Source organism: Pseudoliparis swirei, chromosome 1 (assembly GCF_029220125.1).
Source record: "Pseudoliparis swirei isolate HS2019 ecotype Mariana Trench chromosome 1, NWPU_hadal_v1, whole genome shotgun sequence".
NCBI lineage: Eukaryota > Metazoa > Chordata > Actinopteri > Perciformes > Liparidae > Pseudoliparis > Pseudoliparis swirei.
The window spans coordinates 1,635,832-1,658,481 of NC_079388.1; the positions used below are offsets into that span (position 1 = coordinate 1,635,832).

The 22,650-nt window shown below is 45.8% G+C and overlaps 1 protein-coding gene across 3 annotated transcripts in view; it reads left to right on the forward strand.

Moving 5' to 3' along the window:
* Positions 1 to 22,650, forward strand: part of phf14 (PHD finger protein 14) — a 91,034-nt gene that overhangs the window by 15,324 nt on the left and 53,060 nt on the right. For all 3 annotated transcript variants that reach the window (XR_008831999.1, XM_056416160.1, XM_056416227.1), the window contains exons 7-14: positions 7,066 to 7,203; positions 8,286 to 8,432; positions 8,572 to 8,842; positions 10,211 to 10,317; positions 12,855 to 12,950; positions 17,859 to 17,965; positions 18,216 to 18,347; positions 21,043 to 21,193. Coding sequence is in view for 2 of the 3 variants with exons in the window: in XM_056416160.1 (XP_056272135.1) it covers positions 7,066 to 7,203; positions 8,286 to 8,432; positions 8,572 to 8,842; positions 10,211 to 10,317; positions 12,855 to 12,950; positions 17,859 to 17,965; positions 18,216 to 18,347; positions 21,043 to 21,193 (1,149 nt within the window). In the remaining variant the exon portion in view is untranslated. The remainder of the gene's footprint in view (positions 1 to 7,065; positions 7,204 to 8,285; positions 8,433 to 8,571; positions 8,843 to 10,210; positions 10,318 to 12,854; positions 12,951 to 17,858; positions 17,966 to 18,215; positions 18,348 to 21,042; positions 21,194 to 22,650) is intronic.

The window sequence follows — 22,650 nt, forward strand, 5'->3', positions numbered from 1 at the left end:
TACGAAGCATGAGAAGTTTGGAGCAGATTTGAGCGAGTCCAGGGTTGCCAGCAGGGGGCGCTGTGACAATTTGAACATATACATGCATCACGTGTATCCATGTGAAGTCTAGACCTTGTCATGTAAATTAAATGTGAATGTGATTCAACGTGCGCCACGAGCTCCACAGGAAGCATCATCGAGGTCTTAGGTCTATTCTGGTATATTTTGAGAGCGATCTGAATAATCTGCGAGGAGCAGTGTATAAAAGTAAAAAACATGTAACTTCCTAGTGCCACTAGTTGGCGCCAAGTCCAGAAAAAAAATTAGCATATGGATGTCTTCAGGGTCATTATGTCATGATGTATGAGAAATATGGAGCAGATTCCATTATGTATGGCTGAGTTACAACAACGTCAATTTTCATGGCGAATGGCGTTTCTTTCCGCAAAAAAAAATTAGCATATGGAAAAATTAGCATATGGATGTCTTCAGGGTCATTATGTCATGATGTATGAGAAATATGGAGCAGATTCCATTATGTATGGCTGAGTTACAACAACGGCAATTTTCATGGCGAATGGCGTTTCTTTGCCGGTCCGGCAAACGCACAAAGTTTAATATTATTGAAATCTTTTAAGGCCATTTCAAGACAAAGGTCTCAAGACCATATAGGCCAAGTTTGGAATGTATCAGGTTTAAGCTCTAGGAGTAGTTAACCCCTAAAATCATGAAAAAGGCATATTTTGAGGGATTGATTATAGCGCCCCCTAATGTTCAAACGTTATGAAAAATTAAGGTAGGTTAAAGGTGTCCTTGTGGACATAGGCTACCAATTTGGTGAGGATAGTCCAAGTGATTTGGAAGTTAGGTGTCTTTACAAATAAGGCCACACCCCTTGGATGTTCATTGGTCCATATCTTCTGAACGCAATGACATATTAACTATCTTTCGAAGATTTATGATGGCATTGAATCAATAATGAACCACAACAAGTTGTGTATGATTCGGACAAAGCGTTTAGGAGAAGTTGGAAAAAAACAGTTTTTAAAGAAATTCAAAATGGCGGAAAATCTAAGTAGGCGGAGCTTAGGGGTCTGAGAGGCTTTTTTGTAGAGCTGGTCAATTCTGACCTCTGGACCAAATCTCAAGTCAATCGGTCATCGGGGGAAGAAAACTATTGCTACTGAAAAAAGAAGTTTGTAGGGGGCGCTAGAGAGCCATTTCTTTATGTACGAATACGAAAACTCAATAATATGAAAATTTTCACCAGTCTGCTTCTGCATGTGGAATTTAAGTCTGCTGGGGCGTACGGGGTGCGGACAGTCGACGTTTGTTTTACGAGAAAAAATAATAATAATAATAATTAAAGCTGCAAGCAGCGATGAACGGGTCCTCTTCCTGCTTCGCACGTCGGGGGTGCTGGCCGGACGCCGGCCCCCTCGGCCGAGAGCATACGCACGGCGTTCGGGCGTTTGACCGTTCGTCACGCGACACCGATTTTACTTTGCTAGTCGGTGGCGCTTTGACTGAGTGAAAAAAGGCTTGTTGATATCGTCAGGCCTTGAATTCTACGAAGCATGAGAAGTTTGGAGCAGATTTGAGCGAGTCCAGGGTTAGCAGCAGGGGACGCTGTGACAATGTGAACATATACATGCATCATGTGTATCCATGTGAAGTCTAGACCTTGTCATGTAAATTACATGTGAATGTGATTCAACGTGTCGCCTGAGCTCCACAGGGTAAGCATCATCGAGGTCTTAGGTCTATTCTGGTATATTTTGAGAGCGATCTGAATAATCTGCGAGGAGCAGTGTATAAAAGTAAAAAACATGTAACTTCCTAGTGCCACTAGTTGGCGCTAAGTCCAGAAAAAAAATTAGCATATGGATGTCTTCAGGGTCATTATGTCATGATGTATGAGAAATATGGAGCAGATTCCATTATGTATGGCTGAGTTACAACTACGTCAATTTTCATGGCGAATGGCGTTTCTTTCCAGAAAAAAAAATTAGCATATGAAAAAATTTGCATATGGATGTCTTCAGGGTCATTATGTCATGATGTATGAGAAATATGGAGCAGATTCCATTATGTATGGCTGAGTTACAACAACGTCAATTTTCATGGCGAATGGCGTTTCTTTCCAGGAAAAAAAATTAGCATATGGGGAAATTAGCATATGGATGTCTTCAGGGTCATTATGTCATGATGTATGAGAAATATGGAGCAGATTCCATTATGTATGGCTGAGTTACAACAACGTCAATTTTCATGGCGAATGGCGTTTCTTTCCAGGAAAAAAAATTAGCATATGGGAAATTAGCATATGGATGTCTTCAGGGTCATTATGTCATGATGTATGAGAAATATGGAGCAGATTCCATTATGTATGGCTGAAGTTAGGTGTCTTTACAAATAAGGCCACACCCCTTGGATGTTCATTGGTCCATATCTTCTGAACGCAATGACATATTAACTATCTTTCAAAGATTTATGATGGCATTGAATCAATAATGAACCACAACAAGTTGTGTATGATTCGGACGAAGCGTTTAGGAGAAGTTGAAAAAAAACAGTTTTTAAAGAAATTCAAAATGGCGGAAAATCTAAGTAGGCGGAGCTTAGGGGTCTGAGAGGCTTTTTTGTAGAGCTGGTCAATTCTGACCTGTGGACCAAATCTCAAGTCAATCGGTCATCGGGGGAAGAAAACTATTGCTACTGAAAAAGAAAGTTTGTAGGGGGCGCCATAGAGCCATTTCTTTATGTACTAATACGAAAACTCAATAATATGAAAATTTTCACCGGTCTGCTTGTGCATGTGGAATTTCACTCTGCTGGGGCGTACAGTGTGCGGGCAGACGACGTTTAAACACGGAAGAATAATAATAAGCGTTACAATAACAATAGGTTCCTCTTCGACGAAGTCACCGAGGACCCTAATTAAAGCTGCAAGCAGCGATGAGCGGGTCCTCTTCCTGCTTCGCATGTCGGGGTGCTGGCCCCTCGCCGAGAGCCGAGCGCCGCGGCGTTGACCGTTAAATCACGCGACACTGATTTTACTTTGCTAGTCGGTGGCGCTTTGACTCTGAGTGAAAAAGGCTTGTTGATATCCTCAGGCCTTGAATTCTACGATGCATGAGAAAGTTGAGCAGATTTGAGTTCCAGGGTTACCAGCAGGGGCAGCTGTGACAATTTGAACATATACATGCATCATCATGTGTCCATGTGAAGTCTAGACCTTGTCAAATTACATGTGAATGTGATTCAACGTGTCGCTATGGCAGCGTGTTCGCATCACAGGGAATCATCATCGAGGTCTTAGGTCTATTCTGGTATATTTTGAGAGCGATCTGAATAATCTGCGAGCAGTGTATAAAAGTAAAAAACATGTAACTTCCTAGTGCCACTAGTTGGCGCTAAGTCCAGAAAAAAATTAGCATATGGATGTCTTCAGGGTCATTATGTCATGATGTATGAGAAATATGGAGCAGATTCCATTATGTATGGCTGAGTTACAACAACGTCAATTTTCATGGCGAATGGCGTTTCTTTCCAGAAAAAAATTAGCATATGGAAAAATTAGCATATGGATGTCTTCAGGGTCATTATGTCATGATGTATGAGAAATATGGAGCAGATTCCATTATGTATGGCTGAGTTACAACAACGTCAATTTTCATGGCGAATGGCGTTTCTTTCCAGAAAGAAAAATTAGCATATGGAAAAATTAGCATATGGATGTCTTCAGGGTCATTATGTCATGATGTATGAGAAATATGGAGCAGATTCCATTATGTATGGCTGAGTTACAACAACGTCAATTTTCATGGCGAATGGCGTTTCTTTCCTGAAAAAAAATTTAGCATATGGAAAAATTAGCATATGGATGTCTTCAGGGTCATTATGTCATGATGTATGAGAAATATGGAGCAGATTCCATTATGTATGGCTGAGTTACAACAACGTCAATTTTCATGGCGAATGGCGTTTCTTTCCTGAAAAAAAAATTAGCATATGGAAAAATTAGCATATGGATGTCTTCAGGGTCATTATGTCATGATGTATGAGAAATATGGAGCAGATTCCATTATGTATGGCTGAGTTACAACAACGTCAATTTTCATGGCGAATGGCGTTTCTTTGCCGGCAAACGCACAAAGTTTAATATTATTGAAATATTTTAAGGCCATTTCAAGACAAAGGTCTCAAGACCATATAGGCCAAGTTTGGAATGTATCGGGTTTAAGCTCTAGGAGTAGTTAACCCCTAAAATCTTGAAAAAAGGCCAAAAAGGCATATTTTGAGGGATTGATTATGGCGCCCCCTAATGTTCAAACGTTATGAAAAAATTAAGGTAGGTTAAAGGTGTCCTTGTGGACATAGGCTACCAATTTGGTGAGGATAGTCCAAGTGATTTGGAAGTTAGGTGTCTTTACAAATAAGGCCACACCCCTTGGATGTTCATTGGTCCATATCTTCTGAACGCAATGACATATTAACTATCTTTCAAGATTTATGATGGCATTGAATCAATAATGAACCACAACAAGTTGTGTATGATTGGGACAAGCGTTTAGGAGAAGTTGGAAAAAACTGTTTTTAAAGAAATTCAAAATGGCGGAAATCTAAGTAGGCGGAGCTTAGGGTCTGAGAGGCTTTTTGTAGAGCTGGTCAATTCTGACCTCTGGACCTCTCAAGTCAATCGGTTTACAGGGAAGAAAATTGCTACTGAAAAAAGAAGTTTGTGGGCGCTAGAGAATTTTTTATGTACTAATACGAAACTCAATAATATGAAAATTTTCACCTGCTTCTGCATGCATGGGAATTTAAGTCTGCTGGGGCGTGCGAGTGCGGACAGTCTCGTGTTTGTTTGAGAAAAAAAAAATAAATATAATTAAAGCTGCAAGCAGCGTCGAGCAGGTCCTCGCCACACCCGCGAGGAGCGGGGCGGCGTATGCCCTGCCGGCGCTGGCGGCGCGGTCGGGGGAGACGCGTCACCGACGCGCGACAAAGTTGGGGCAGATTTGACAAACAAAGTCAGTTTCGCCACTAGGTGGCGCTTTTAACTAACATATTCATCGTCGTGTGTGTGATGTCCTAGTAGATCACACCTCATCAATTAAATGAAAAAAAGAAAAAAAAAAAAAAGCTGCTGTCTTGTTGTGGAACCAGATCTCTCAGGTGTCAGACAGACCAACATCATGGTGATGGTAGGCCAGCTAGGCTGTTTGGCAGCCGTGACAGCACATTATTATTTTGGGCAGAATTATTTACTTCTCAATAGGTGATCAATAGGTGTTCCTCCAAGAAATGTGCTTGTTTCTCGTGTGAATGTGTTCAGGCCTTGACTGGCATCACACATGATTTTTGCATTAGTATTGGATGAGTTTAAGCAATAGTTTTAACATAAAGAAATCACAGAAAGTAAAAATTATTGGCAGTAAAACCGAAAATTTCCTACCGACGAAAAGTCCGTTTTTTTCACAGTGTTCATTATGCAAGTCTTGAGATTCTATAAAACTGATTTTAGCCGATTCTGTTGGCGTGTTGTGGGAGAAATAATCGAAGGGAAAAGTGGAAACTGGCCAAATGAAGCTAAAACGCCAAAAGCCCAAAACGCCAACTTTGGTGAATTATTGTAGCGCCCCCTACGGTTCAAATTGCACGAAATTTGCTGTGAATGTTTCAGGCATCCTTCTGCACATATCCTGACAGTCTGTTATTTTTTTCTCCCAATAGTGTAGATGTTATGAGCATTACAAAACAGGACACGCCCTAAAATGTTCGTTGGGCCATAGATCCTTACCACAATAATATATTTGGAAAAGGATGATAGATCTTAGATGATATAGCTTCCATGATCATTATCTCCAATAGGTTTGGTTTGAATTGGACCCCGTATGTCGGAGCAAACGCCACTGATGTGTTTTCACCAAAAAATATGGCGGGAAATTTAAGTAGGCGGAGCTTAGGGTCCTGAGAGGCTTTTTGTAGAGCAGGTCAAAGTGAACATGGAAAAAAAAAAAGCTAGTCATTTGAAAAAACTGGGTGAGGCGTCGCCGGTCAAACTTCCAGGTGGCGCTAGAGAGCAATTTTTGAAAGCCGAATTTCGAAGTCGGTGTCATCCGTCTATTTTCACCAAGCCTGACAAGCTTGCCAAATTTGGTGAGTTTTGGGATATGATACATACCCCCAATATGCCCCCAATGTTCTAAAATAAAAATCCAGAAGAAGAATAATAATACCCCTAACAATTTCAATAGGTTCCTCTCGGTCAGACTTCGTCTGTCGCTCGGACCCTAATAACTCTTAGAAAAACAATAGGTTCCTCTACGACGAAGTCGACGAGGACCCTAATAACTCTTAGAAAAACAATAGGTTCCTCTACGACGAAGTCGACGAGGACCCTAATAAAATGTAAATGCAGCGCAACAACAAAATTAAAATTAAATGAAATTAGTCTTACTCTAATTACTAATACAGATGGACATGAAGTTCAGGTAAAACTCATAACTAATTTATACACGTATTACCTTAAAACATGAGCAAACATTAGTACGTAACTTATTATATATGTTCACAAAAATATTAAAAGAAAATATATCAAGAAAAGACATCGGCAAAAATCGTTTACAGATTAAAAACAAAAATCTCAAATTAAGTGTAATGATGCTACGGAGGCCGTGGTGATGTCATGTCTATATATATTTATACATGACATCACCCGTAGGCTGACCCAGCTCGGTGACCTTCCCCTCTAGTCTGAATGTCTCTTCAGCTCCACTAGAGCAGCAGTTAGATTCACCATCGGAGGAGCAGCTCAACTCTGATTGGCTCTCACAACTCGGCTTCGGGCGAATTTTTCACCGAAGTATAAATTTTCCGCGTCACGCAATTCCCAACCACTCACGCCTGTGCGTTGACTTTGCCTTTAGGATCTACTCACGGAAACAATTCTGAACGCTTCTGGTGTGAACGCAGCTTTAGTGCGCAGTGCAAAAGGCCGTTAGCTGAATGTCGTATAGCGGCGTTCGCGGTGTCGTCTCCTCCTCGCTGACGCCTCCTCGCTGCCTCCCGTCTCAGGAATGTAGTTTCTGTGAGGACGCACGCTTCGCCCGGACCGGCGTGTGCATCAGCTGCGACGCAGGCATGTGTCGCTCCTACTTCCACGTCACCTGCGCCCAGAGGGAGGGGCTTCTTTCCGAGGCGGCAGCGGAGGAGGTAAGCTCATTTAAGGTATTATGTTGCTTGGCAACCGCTTAGCGAACCGAATGGAAGCAATATTTAAAGAGTTGAGGTTTTATAAGGCGAGCACAACACGACAAACACAAGTGCATGTTGCACACCACATGGTCACGGGTAAGTTACTCTACATTCAATTCACGAGTTTACGAACAACACTCAGCTTTACAGAACTATGAAGATGCTCTAATTATTCGTATGATCAACTCATCAGAGGTCTTTTCTGTGCAGGTTGACTGAAGGAGATGGGGCTCTACCCAATAGTTCAAAGCTTTGATGCTTCATTCATAACGTTGATGTTGAAATTCTCAATCACATCTGAATGCGGCGCAGTCTCTCTCTTTTTCTTTGCACGTCTATTTATAGTTTATAAACCTGGTATTTCTGCACAGAGGCAGAGAAAGAGCAGACTACACAGATATTGTTTTAGTATTATACTAAATCATAACATTAGATTCCAGTGGTGGTTGCATAGGTGTGATCCCTTTCCTGTAGAGCGTTGGGAGGTCTGTTGAAAACCAAGGTAACTGGTAGATGGACCTGTACTGTAGACACCTGTTCTAGTCTTCTGACCAGTCAGAGCGCTGCAACACCACATGACATCATCCACCCATTCACACCCTGATGGGAGGAGCTACGGTTCACCTGCACATCAGGACTAACTAACTTTCACTAATGGGAGGAGCTACGGTTCACCTGCACATCAGGACTAACTAACTTTCACTAATGGGAGGAGCTACGGTTCACCTGCACATCAGGACTAACTAACATTCACACGCCGTAGTCACAGCTCCGGGAGGTTCATTTGGGGTTAGGCGTCTCGCCCACATGGACGTGGGCTAGTGGAGCCGGGAATCGAACCGACGATCACCAGAGCCGCTGTGGCCCAATATCGGTGTTTCTTAAATTCGGGTGTTAATCCAACCTCCATCCGTGTGTGTTGGCGTTTGGCCGTTCACAGAACATCCCCACTGTGACCAGAACCGCAATGGAAGCTCTCAATGTGGCAGCTGGTTGGTACTGATGGGGGTGACGGCCCCAACGTGTGTCTGCCTCCTCAGGATATCGCCGATCCCTTTTTTGCGTACTGCAATCAGCACGCTGACCGCTTTGACCGCAAGTGGAAGAGGAAGAATTATATGGCGCTGCAGTCGTACTGCAAAGTGTCCCTGCAGGAGAGAGAGAAGCAGCTGACTCCTGAAGCCCAGGTACTGTGTGTGTGTGTGTGTGCCTCTGGGTGCCTTTACAAAGAAAAGAAGGCGTGTACTTCCTCAGTGGGGTCGTGAAGACCAGGTCTGGATTCTGATTGGTGTGTGTGTGAACACGTGTCCATCCCGCCCACCGCAGGCCCGGATCACGACCCGCCTGCAGCAGTACCGGGCCAAGGCGGAGCTGTCCAGGAACACCCGGCCTCAGGCCTGGGTGCCCCGGGAGAAGCTGCCGCGACCCCTGACCTCCAGCGCCTCGGCCATCAGGAAGCTGATGAGGAAGGCGGAGCTGATGGGCATCAGCACCGACATCTTCCCCGTGGACACGTCGGACGCCAACGCCAGCCTGGACGGACGCAGGAAGCACAAGCAGCCCGCCCTCACGGCCGACTTCGTCAACTACTACCTGGGTGAGGAAGGAGAACTCGTTGAAGACGAGCGACTCCGTCCACCAGTTATCTGAGTTTTAGAATCATTTCAGAGCGCTCCCTGAGGAAGAGCTGTTAGATATGTCCATATGTATTGTCTTTGCTTTTATTTATGTATTTTTTTGTGTGGAAATATTGACAGGTACATCACACTGTTTCATAGCTTCTCTCACCAGCATAATTGTTTTCAGCTGCGCTCACATAAAAAGGGTTCTCAAGGGTTTAATAACATGTACTTTAACTGATATTTCCATTGTTTTTCTTTTTTTATTGTTAACATATACAGACAACAAAGCCCCCCCTCCACTGGTACGCCCGCCGAGAGGAACAGGGAAATAAATACATACAAATAGAGAAAAAGAGCTCACCTCATTTTACAGAGCCAGACATCAACACACCTGCACGACCGTTCAGAAGTTTGGGCTCACCCAGACAATCTGGTGTTTTCCATGAAAACTGACACTTTTATTCATCAAATGAATATAAAATCTAGTCAAGACATTGACGAGGTTATAAATAATTATTTTTATAGTAAATATTAATGTAGTTATTCTTGTGGCTCAAAGGAAGGCCAGTTTTATAGCTTCTCTCAGCAGCATAACTGTTTTCAGCTGCGCTCACATTAAAAAGGGTTTAACGGGTTTTCTACCCCTCCGCTAGTCTTCTAAGGCGATAACACGATGTACCATTAGAACACTGGAGATGGGCCTCTACACACCCCTGTAGAGACTTCACTAAACACCAGAGAATAGTCATGTACACATTAACTATGTAGAGAGTATTTAATGATTCATTTAATGTTAAGTGACTCCAAACTTTTGAACGGTAGTGTACGGGTACCTTACAACACTCACATATCTGATACTCAACAACATTTGAAAGTAGGAAACTTCTAAATCTTCTAATTCTCTTATCTTTAGATCCAAAGTTTCAACATGAAGTCCCGTGTCACGATTGTATTTTGATCTCCGTATTGTGCACAGGATGGTTAGAGGCTTAGTCAGGGTGTGTAAGTGAGGTTCATATACAGAGTCAGTGGATAACCTACAGTAGACCCCCCCCCCCCCCCCACAGTTTGGATAAACAACCTCTGACTGGATAACAACCTCGTACAACCCCCTCTTCAAAACACCCAAACTATCCCTCATATTTATTGTCAAAGCTCCCCCCCCCCCCCCTCTCAGAAGTGATTGTGAAGCCAGGTGTGTGAGCGGCCGTGCCGGTTAACCTTCAGAGAGCATCCTCCATCAGCCTATCTGCCATCGGAGCACTCGCTCACTCATTCTCCTGTACCTGTAGATTGTGATCGTGCTATTGACTTTTTTTTTTTCCCGTCCCATTGATATTCAGAGCGAAACATGCGAATGATCCAGATCCAGGACAACATCTCTGAGCAGAAGAACCTCAAAGACAAGCTGGAGAGCGAGCAGGAGAAGCTCCACGTGGAGTACAACAAGGTGAGAGGGCGTCTCACTCAGCGGCTCCCCTCCTTTTTTCACTCTTTGCTAAGCCCCGCCCCCTGTGGAATACTGCTTCAGCCAGGTGACCCCTAGTTCGACAGTGTTGGTTAAATACGCAGCGCTGTGCCCTCAGGGTCTGATTTAATACAGAATATATACAATTTAGTTCATGAACTTACACTTGGATTCTGTTTTGAAATGATTTTTTAATGGATGCTAATTTAAAATATATATTTTTATGAATCTCGTGAAGGTATTGCAGTGAAATATGCAGAGTACTCCACAAACTAGACCCCATCACACACGGGTAGTGGGGGAATAGGCTCCACCCACCAGGGTCATTCAAAATAATCAAGCTCAAGAAAAGGTCTCTCGGTTATTTTTCAGGTGTTTTATTTTAGATTATCTATAAACGGGTTTTAATGTTCATTTAGGAAGATATGATTAAAAGACATGATACAAATGATGTGGTGAGCACATGGTGTTAACGTTTGAAAAACAAAGTTTAACCCGATGATGGAGGATGTGTGACGGCTCATCCTGAGGGGAATACGCCTCTCCCGACCGATGTGACTCTTTGCTAAGCCCCGCCCCCTCGCCGCGACTTCTTCGAGCCGTCCGAGCTGCCTCGGAGCCCACGCCGTCGCTGACTGCACACCTGCCGGCGGGAATATCGCACGGCACAGCTGTCGTTGCTCGGCGCCCCCCGGATGCACCTGGTCGTGTTGGCCTGAAAGGGGGCGTGGCCAAGATCCTCATTGACGGACAAAAAGCTGCTCCACGGTCATGGCGCAGTGCTTTGTTCATAGAGAGATATGTGTAAATAAATAAATAGACTTATATAATATATATATACTACGAGTCTTTAATGGTGTTGCTGCTCTCTGCAGCAGCTATGGCTGCTCAGTCAATGAGTGAATTTCAAGCGGCGTTTGGTAATTAATTTACCAAGTCGGCGGCCATGTGACCTCCAGTCGTCGTGGATACGGTTCAGCTTACGCGCATCAGACACGGCGTGGTCACCGCGCCGCGTGGCGAGACCCCGCCTGAGTCTTTCCCGTCTGCTCCACTTTAAACACGTGACCTCTGCGGAGGCTGCCGGCCCATCTGTCAACGCGGGGGAGGGAGTTAAAAGTCACCGGAGTTAATGCGGCGCTCAGTCGGCCGCCGTGCGTGTTACACGTTATTAATGGAGTGTGTGTTGCTAATTGCGTCGACTGAGCCGCTCTCACGAGACTTTGGCCTTGGAGGAGATGCCGGTGGAGGAATGTCACTACGAGTCTCTGACTGACGTATAGAAGCAGAGCCAGTGCAAGGTTGACTCTGTGACACGGCTCAGCTCTTACAGATAAGTCTATGCTTCATGTGTTAAAGCTGCATTCTGTCTCCTGATCACCAGGGGGCCACTCCTCTGGTTGTATAGAAGTCTATGCTTCATGTGTTAAAGCTGCATTCTGTCTCCTGATCACCAGGGGGCCACTCCTCTGGTTGTATAGAAGTCTCTGCTTCATGTGTTAAAGCTGCATTCTCTCTCCTGATCACCAGGGAGCCACTCCTCTGGTTGTATAGAAGTCTCTGCTTCATGTGTTAAAGCTGCATTCTCTCTCCTGATCACCAGGGGGCCACTCCTCTGGTTGTATAGAAGTCTATGCTTCATGTGTTAAAGCTGCATTCTGTCTCCTGATCACCAGGGGGCCACTCCTCTGGTTGTATAGAAGTCTCTGTTTCATGTGTTAAAGCTGCATTCTCTCTCCTGATCACCAGGGGGCGACTCCTCTGGTTGTATAGAAGTCTCTGTTTCATGTGTTAAAGCTGCATTCTCTCTCCTGATCACCAGGGGGCCACTCCTCTGGTTGTATAGAAGTATCTGCTTCATGTGTTAAAGCTGCATTCTCTCTCCTGATCACCAGGGGGCGACTCCTCTGGTTGTATAGAAGTCGATGCTTCGTGTGTTAAAGCTGCATTCTCTCTACTGTCCGTCAGGGGGCGACTCCTCTGGTTGTATAGAAGTCTATATAGTGACTCTACTTCTCTCTTGATGTATTCCCTCAGTAAACAATGTAAACATGAGTTTATGTCTCAGTCTCTAGTTTCAAGTCTTCTTCTATACAGCACGATGTCATAATTTATACTTTATGGTCATTTAGAGTATGTGTTTAGTGTGTAGTGTGTTTGAATGTGTGTGTGTTTGTCTATAGTGTGTGTGTGTCTACTGTGTAGTGTGTGTGTGTGTGTGTGTGTCTAGCGTGTAGTGTGTGTGTGTCTAGTGTGTGTGTGTGTGTCTAGCGTGTAGTGTGTGTGTGTGTGTGGACACCTCGACTAACTGAAGCCACACAAACATTCTGTGATGTTTTTGGACCAATCATAGGAATGGGAGGTCCTGTTTGCTGAGGCAGCAGTTAACCCTTCCAGCTACTGTGTGTGTATATATATATATATATATATGTGTGTGTGTGTGTGTGTGTGTGTACAATGATCTGCTTTGATGTGCTGAGTGTGTGTTGCTGAGTGTGTGTTTTCCTCTCCTGCTGCAGCTGTGTGAGTCCCTGAAGGAGCTGCTCAACGTGAACGGAGAGCTGCGGAGCGACGGCCAGGCCGTGTGGACTCTGCTGGGGGGCATCCTGGGTCAGGTAACCCCCCCCCCCTCTGTCCTGCCCTCCACACACACACATCAGCTGTGGAGCACCTTTACAGAACACTGCCGTGTGTGGAATTCATTTCTCCAGCGTAGCGGCGATTTGTGACTGAGAGTTAATGAAATTGGGTGGAGCAGCCCACCCAGCGGGGCGCCTGCTCTCTGTAGCGACCCGCTTCTCATAGCAACCGCTCACTCTGCACTAAGTGACCCGTCACCCGCCGGGTAGTCGGGGCGGTCAGCGCCGACTTCCCGCGTCCCGTCCCTGTGGCGCCCGGTCGGCGAGCCGCGATGGCTGACGGGTTCTTTAATGCACGTGAACGGAATCCACAGAAATAGACTGAAAGCTTTGTGTGTGTGTGTGTGTGTGTGTGTGTGTGTGTGTGGGGGGGGGTGGTGTTACATACAGCAGCACTCAGGTACATATGGTGATAACACGGCAGCATCTGTGTGTGAGGGAAGTCAGTTTTTGGTGAACACAAATATGGTTTAATGGGAAATAGGAATTATGAAATATATGATCAGATGAATCCCATTAGAATATATATCAACGATATAGTTTAGTTATGTATGTGTATATATTTTCTTTTTATTATTTGTATTTACTTGTGTATATATATATATATATACATACATAAGTTAATTAAATCATAAAAATAAATTTAAATAACATTTAAATATATATATTTTTGTATATTATATTATATATATTATTATATTTATATATATTCATACATTAGTGAATAAATCCAAAATGTAATGTTCTTATATATATATATTTATCCATATACATACATAAGTAAATGTAAATGTAAAAAAAAAATTATATATATATATATATTAGTGCTGTGAAAAATAACGCGTTAACTCAGTTAATCCAATTACAGGTTTAACTAGTTTTTTTTTTTTTTACGCATTTAACGCATGCGCAGAATGAGCTTCCAATCCGTCTGTTGTTGGTCGTTGGGACGAAAAAAAAGTCACTTGCAAAATGAGCTTCCAAAACACCACTTCAATCTGAACTCTGTCCGCTCTCATGCAGACGGTCTGTTCATCGCTAATGATCCTTCCGCAGGTTCACCTCCGGAAACCTTGTTACGACTTTTACTTCCTGTAGATCCGGGTCTCAACACGTCGATCGCGACCTGCCAGTCGATCGCGGCGTAGTGTCGGTAGATCACATGACATTAAAAAGATTGGCCCGCCCCCTGACATGTTCTCTATAGCACGTCTTTGTTCTTTTATTAAACTAAACGTCTGTTGTTGATCGTATCTCCACAGCAGCATGTCATCTCTGTCTCTACGCGTTGCGTTAACACTTATCGATCTCCGTCTGGCGCGCCACAGAGCTCCGTGCGCGCATCGGGACCGAGCAAAAAAAAGTCACTTGTCAATCTGTCCACCTTTAGATTGTATCATGGTGGAGTTAATGGTTGACAAACAAGAGAAAAATGCTCTGTTTAACCCTCCTGTTACCTTTACATTTACTAACATATTTTACCCTCGGGTCAATTTGACCCCAGCAATTAAAACCTCCAGAAAATTATTAGAATTAATATTGTTTCCCAAGTTTAAGTGTGAGGTACTTTATGTTTGTTTGTTGACTACCTAAATAGCCCTTTAAATAAATAAAAAAGTTGATATTTCTGATATGTTTGACACAGTGAAAAACAGCCTGGGGTCAAATTGACCCCAAAGAACACCGACATTAAACATTGAATGGGGTCAAATTGACCCGAAAGGTAACAGGAGGGTTAAACATTCTGTTTAGGATGAAGATGTATTAATGTTCCATATGGAAGAAAACTGCTAAATAACTGCTGAGTTGCAGCACCATTGTATAGAAGAATGTATAAATGTATATATCCGTCTTTTGTCATAAATCTCTATGTTCTCACAAAATATACCGAGAATATCGGTAATATGTGATTAATCATGATTAATCCACAAAAACCTGTGATTAACCCGATTAAAAAATTTAATCGTTTCACAGCCCTAATATATATATATCAAATCAACAACAGTCATGTCCTTTCCCACAAGTCACTTTTCAACATCTCAAAGCTGTTTTTAATGCAAAACAGGTCGTCGTCCCCCCCCTCCCACACACACACACACACACACACACCTACACACACACACACACGGCAAAGCAAATAACAGACCGTTTCTCATAACACCTTTTAATTGTTCATGGCTATTTAAATATTGGTAAATACATATATATATATATATATATATATATATATATTAACACTTTGTAAAATGACAGCAAAAAAACAGTAAAACATAAATGTGTGCAGAAAGCAGCAGTGACACCAACAGTGTCGATGTTCACCGGCTCCCTATCAGCTGAGACCTGGCCCTGACTGACCTGTGCTGTGACCCCTCACCCCCTCCCTCCCTTGACCTCTGAGACCAGAGGAGGCCGTTACCTCTGACCCCTCGGCCTCCACCTGTCGTCCATCATGTCCACCGGAGTGCACTCCTTCAGGGCCGTTATGTGTATGAATACCGGCTGAAGCCGTAAAGCGCCTTGTTAAAAGTCCGGCGCCGCGTGGATGGATGGTTAAGCGATGCTAATGCGGCGGCGAGGCGGCGGGATGGACGGCGGCGAGGAGGAGACTGGCAGTGAATCTGCAACGACCGCCATAAATCACCTAATTATGAACACGTAGGATTTAAGTAGCAACATCAGTCAGGCCGCCGCGCGCTCCGGTGTCGGCCGTCTGACACGTTCTCATCTCCTATTTGTCATCCGCCGGGGCATCGGCAGGAATTATTGATGTCCCCGACCGGGACGCCCATCCCTCTTCCAGTCCACGGGGGCAGCTCTTTGTCCCCGGCGCTCCGGGAAACTTCCCAGGAGAACTCTCCCGGGACGCTTCACACAGAGAGTATAACTGGGATGAGTGGGCAGGGCAGTCCACTGGTCACCACCGGGGATCAGCCTGAAGCTGGTCAGCCTCTATCACACAACCTGGACCACATGAGAGGAGAGATGGACAGCAGCAGAATAATAATAGAACACATACATTATTATTAATTTAGTAACATTAACAGCAGCAGTAGATGTAATAGAATAATAATAACAAAAACAGCACGAGTAATGTGACTTCTAATAATTATAGTAATAATAGCAGAAGGTTTCAGGTAGAGCTACTACAGGAGGCACGCCCACTTGGAAGTCTAGGCCTAACTATAAACCTGAGCCAGACCTAGCTATAAACCTGAGTCTGCCCTAACTATAAACCTGAGTCAGACCTAACTATAAACCTGAGTCAGACCTAACTAGAAACCTGAGCCAGACCTAACTAGAAACCTGAGTCAGACCTAACTATAAACCTGAGTCAGACCTAACTATAAACCTGAGTCAGACCTAACTATAAACCTGAGTCAGACCTAACTATAAACCTGAGTCAGACCTAACTATAAACCTGAGCCAGACCTAACTATAAACCTGAGTCAGACCTAACTATAAACCTGAGTCTGCCCTAACTATAAACCTGAGCCAGACCTAACTATAAACCTGAGTCAGACCTAACTATAAACCTGAGTCAGACCTAACTATAAACCTGAGTCAGACCTAACTATAAACCTGAGTCAGACCTAACTATAAACCTGAGTCAGACCTAACTATAAACCTGAGTCAGACCTAACTATAAACCTGAGTCAGACCTAACTATAAACCTGAGCCAGACCTAACTATAAACCTGAGCCAGACCTAACTATAAACCTGAGCCAGACCTAACTATAAACCTGAGCCAGACCTAACTATAAACCTGAGTCAGACCTAACTATAAACCTGAGTCAGACCTAACTATAAACCTGAGCCAGACCTAACTATAAACCTGAGTCAGACCTAACTATAAACCTGAGTCTGCCCTAACTATAAACCTGAGCCAGACCTAACTATAAACCTGAGTCAGACCTAACTATAAACCTGAGTCAGACCTAACTATAACCCTGAGTCAGACCTAACTATAACCCTGAGTCAGACCTAACTATAACCCTGAGTCAGACCTAACTATAACCCTGAGTCAGACCTAACTATAAACCTGAGTCAGACCTAACTATAAACCTGAGTCAGACCTAACTATAAACCTGAGTCAGACCTAACTATAAACCTGAGTCAGACCTAACTATAAACCTGAGTCAGACCTAACTATAAACCTGAGTCAGACCTAACTATAAACCTGAACCAGACCTAACTATAAACCTGAGTCAGACCTAACTATAAACCTGAGTCAGACCTAACTATAAACCTGAGCCAGACCTAACTATAAACCTGAGCCAGACCTAACTATAAACCTGAGCCAGACCTAACTATAAACCTGAGTCAGACCTAACTATAAACCTGAGTCAGACCTAACTATAAACCTGAACCAGACCTAACTATAAACCTGAACCAGACCTAACTATAAACCTGAACCAGACCTAACTATAAACCTGAGTCAGACCTAACTATGAACCTGAGTCAGACCTAACTATAAACCTGAGTCAGACCTAACTATAAACCTGAGTCAGACCTAACTATAAACCTGAACCAGACCTAACTATAAACCTGAACCAGACCTAACTATAAACCTGAGTCATTATGTGTGATGAGTAAAGTGTGAGGCCTAGTCTTCGTTGTTGTGACTGAAGCTGGTTCCAGAGCAGTGATGCCACCAAGAGGCCCAGACGACCACTGGAACCATGGATCTTGTGTGTATGTGTGTGTGATTAACCATTAATGTTAACACATATATATATATATATATATATATATAGTTAGCACCTGACAATATATACATGTGCATCAATTGATATGGGGCCACACGGGGTCACACAGGGCCACACGAGGCCATACGGGGTCACACGGGTGTAACCTGAACACACGTGTGCATCTTCTCTTTGGCAGAAGCTGAACACGCCCGCCGTCCTGAAAGCTGCCAAAGAGAGGAAGCCCAGCAAGAAGGAGGGCGGCTCCCCGGGGAAGTCCTCCAGCCTGCCGGCCATCCTCTACAGGTGAGGGACGCCGAGCAGCCAATGGGAGGCTCAGAGAGAGGTTCAATGATCGAGTAAATGTAGTGAAACTAGACGCCAGTTGTTTTACATATCATCAAATGCCAGAGGCAGAAGCGCCCATCATTGGATCATTCAGGGTTAAGTGTGTGTGTTTAAATCTGTATCATCTCTTTAACTGAATTGGGTTTTTCTGCCAAATGTCCAATAACCGACGTCTTTCTCACGCATTATTTCATGTGTTTTCCTGCAGCTGTGGCATCTGTAAGAAGAACCAGGACCAGCACCTGCTGGTTCTGTGTGACACCTGCAAGCTCTACTACCACCTGGGCTGCCTGGAGCCGCCGCTCACCCGCATGCCCAAGAAGACCAAGAACAGCTACTGGTGAGAGGCGCCGGGGGAACGGGGCCATCAGGCGCCAGGGGGGGCCATCGGGCGCCAGGGCCATCGGGGGCGCCGGGGACGGGCCATCAGGCGCCAGGGGACGGGCCATCGGGCGCCAGGGACGGGGCCATCGGGCGCCAGGACGGGCCATCGGGCGCCAGGGACGGGCCATTGGGCCAGAACGGCAGGCGCCGGGGGAACGGGGCCATCGGGGCGCCGGGGAACGGGGCCATCGGGGCGCCGGGGGACGGGGCCATCGGGGCGCCAGGGGACGGGGCCATCGGGGCGCCGGGGGAACGGGGCGCCAGGGGACGGGGCCATTGGGACGCCGGGGGAACGGGGCCATCGGGGCGCCAGGGGACGGGGCCATTGGGACGCCGGGGGAACGGGGCCATCGGGGCGCCGGGGGACGAGGCCATCGGGGCGCCAGGGGACGGGGCCGCCGGGGGAACGCGGCCATCGGGGCGCCGGGGCATCGGGATTTGCAACGCTTTACTCGCTTGACCATTTGTGGTTTATTCGCTTCATTCGTGCCTTAGAGGGGGTGGGGCTTAGATGGGGGCGGGGCTTATCTCTGTGGCTTGACTCCGTGGAAACAGTTATCATGTCCTTCATCCAGCATGAAGAACTAACCTCTAGTTCTGCTTCATACTTGTTGAGGACGTCCCACAAACGTCTGAACATGTAACGCCCTCGTGTTTGGGTTCATAACATTAATATATATATATATATATATTTATACATGACCTCCCCCGTAGGCTCTCACAGCTCGGTGACCTTCACCTCTAGTCTGAATGTCTCTTCAGCTCCACTAGAGCAGCAGTTAGATTCACCAACGGAGGAGCAGCTCAACTCTGATTGGCTCTCACAACTCGGCGTCGGGCGAATCATTCGCCAAAGTTTAAATATTTCAACTTGAGGCGAATTCTTCGCGCCGCTCAACTCACGTCAATCGTAAACCACTTTCGCGCTAAGAATTCTCACCGCTTTTGGTGTGAATGCAGCGTTAGGGCCCTGAACGCCACATATTAAGGTCTTAACGGTTTGACATGTTGTTCCTCTGACTCCAGACCAACTCCTTCCCCACAGTCAGAATAAACCTTTAGACATTCTAAATACGTTTTACTCTCATCTTTACTTTCCAAATGATTCGTACATATACAACTGTATTTAAAATAAAACCTAAATTGGCTTTAGATGATGCATCATAAGCTCAGGAGTGTCGGGAAGTTAAACCGCTCGCGATGATATTCCTGTAAAAACATCTCCGGTCTGGCCAACAACCTTCATTTTACAAGATTGTACTTGAACACATCACGACGGCGTTATGACCTCGAACACACCATCGTGCACGCTAAGCGTCCTCCAGTCGGACCTAGAGGGGGACTTCCTGTTGCTAGTGGGCCATCTCTGCTGAGCGTGTACAGACTCCCCCTGTGGATCTCTCACACCAGACTGCACTACCACACTGGACCAGCAGGGGACTCTGATCCGGCGTTGGATATTGATATTGATATTTTCAAGAGGGATCTATACTTTTGATAACCCCGACATCATAAAGCATCTCCAGCGCTTTACATACTCACTATCTGTCCGCTGGCGGCAGCGCTCTGGGATCCAGAGGAAGTTTAGTCCCATCAGCTGTGACATTCAAGGCCAGTCGGGATTATCAGATGTCGGATGCTGATCTGGTGGAAATGTCACAGTCGCCTCTCTCCGATACTGCGCCTCCTTATCGAGACGGGAGATTGAGTGCAGATGACGGCTCTGAGACGTTCCGTTGTGAGGACGGAGAGAGACTCTCTGAGCGGAGGACGCGAGGAGACGCGGCGCGGGACAAAAGGAGTTAGAGTTGGCGTGAGGAGGCCGAGGCGTGAGGAGGCGCTCCGCTGCATCGGAGGGGGCCGGTGCCTTCAGGACCGCCGCGTACGTCTCGGTGTCGTCTCACGGGGACGTCCACCTCCACTCCTCTGCTGCGTGTGATCCATCAGCAGCAGCAAAGCACAGCGATAACACACTCACACACACACACACACACACACCACACACTCCATAACTCGGTGTGTTTGCAGTGTCCCTTCAATGCAGGTTTCATGCCGCTCTATTGATGTGTGAAAGGAACCGTGAACACGGATCAAACATAAAGCTTTGTGGACACGTTATTAACTTGAGTTTAGTTCCACTAAATACCATGACTGACATTACTCAAGTCAGTTTATTTTATATATATATATATTAACGTTGTATATACACAATATCACACATTTGCCTCAGTGGGCTTTTACAGTCTCTACACATACGACATCCCTTTAGATTGTCAGGTACATTTTTGAAATAATGTCACAAACAAAAACAACAACAACAACAGCGTCAACACAACACAATGTCTCATCTAGCAGCTGTACTAACTAACATTAGCCAATCAGCAGCCAGCACAGTGGTCAGATGACGTGAACATGTACACATGGAGGGGAAGAGAGGAGGAGAGGAGAGGAGCATCAAAGGAGGAGGAGGAGGAGGAGGATGAGAGATTGGCATCAATTCAATATCAGTCCAGATATTTGTTGATTGATTTTCTTTTTCTCACTCGTCTCTTTTGATGAGAAGAAGCTGTTAAGTTGTTGTTGTTTTGTTTAGTGTGTGTGTGTGTGTGTGATGATGACCATCAACACGGTTCTTCTCCCCTCTTCCTCAGGCAATGCTCCGAATGCGACCAGGCCAGCAGCGACGAGGCCGACATCGCCATGGAGACGCTGCCGGACGGCACCAAGCGGTCCAGGAGGCAGATTAAAGGACCGATCAAATTCATCCCTCAGGAGATGTCCCCGGAGCCCAAGAAGCACCAGGTGAGCGGCCGGGAGGTGATCGGCGGTGATCGGAGCGCGGCCGATCGATCGACCGGCATCGATCACCGATGATTACCCGGAGCGGTCTTTGAGGTCATCAGAGAGGTGAACAAGGCGGCGCTGGGTTCCCCGTGGGCGCAGGATAAACATCTGGAACACAATACGCCGTCGGAGGGAAGCAGCTGTTCTCACTTCACCTGATTACCAGAGCCCGCTGGGAAATAATGTCAACAAGCGATTTCAAACCATTCTGTGAGGTCACACAGTCCAGGAAGCCCGTTTCTACGATATGTGACTCTAAGCCCAGCTCAGACTTGGTCAGGTGTCTGGAGGGGGGGGGGGGGGGCAAGCATGCGTCAGTGAGCGAGTGAGCACCTCGATGCTCCAGGCTCCCTCGTGGTTGCCGTGCCTCCCACTTCCTCAAAGCCCCTTTTAATGGCCTGTTTGACTCTGAGCCCCCCGACCGGCGCCCACAGAGCGCCGGTGGTCTTGTTTGGGTTTGGCAAGAGCCTCAAAATGTTCTGAAAACATGATGATGATAAAGGATCAATAACAGAGTGACGCGAGGGTGTCGTGTGGTCTTAAAGACTCGTGTTGCGAGTTGCCTTCTGTCTTTCGAGCGGAGCGGCGGCTCGGGGGTGAAACGTGTTCTGACAGCACCGTCCCTCACTGGCTCCCACTTATCTATACCCAGCATGCACTCTGATCCTGCGATACGGAGCCACTCCCTCAAGAAACAAAGAAACACTCCAGATTGATATCTGACAGCTCGGTGGGGGGGGTGGCGCTCCCCGTGGGCCCTGCAGTGAGCGTCCCCTCCCGTGAGTCCATTCCACTGAAGGCCGTCTCTGTTGCCTCGCCGCTCCTCCGCTCTCCGTATGGGTGGAGGGGAAGCAGCACAGCGGCATTCTGGGTCAATGTGTTCCTCTGTTCAGGCCCGGATACCCCGGACCCAGACATGTGCCAAGGAGCCCGCTGGAGCTCTGTCTGCAGATGTAGAGCGTCTGTCTTCACATGCAGAGCGTTTGTCTTCAGATGTAGAGCGTTTGTCTTCCGATGCAGAGCGTTTGTTGTTTGTCTTTAGATGTAGAGCGTTTGTCTTCATATGCAGAGCGTTTGTCTTCATATGCGGAGCGTTTGTCTTCCGATGTTGAGCGTTTGTCTTCCGATGCAGAGCGTTTGTTGTTTGTCTTTAGATGTAGAGCGTTTGTCTTCATATGCAGAGCGTTTGTCGTTTGTCTTCCGATGTAGAGCATTTGTTGTTTGTCTTTAGATGTAGAGCGTTTGTCTTCATATGCAGAGCGTTTGTCTTCATATGCAGAGTGTTTGTCTTCATATGCAGAGCGTTTGTTGTTTGTCTTTAGATGTAGAGCGTTTGTCTTCATATGCAGAGCGTTTGTCTTCATATGTAGAGCGTTTGTCGTGTGTCTTCCGATGTAGAGCGTTTGTTGTTTGTC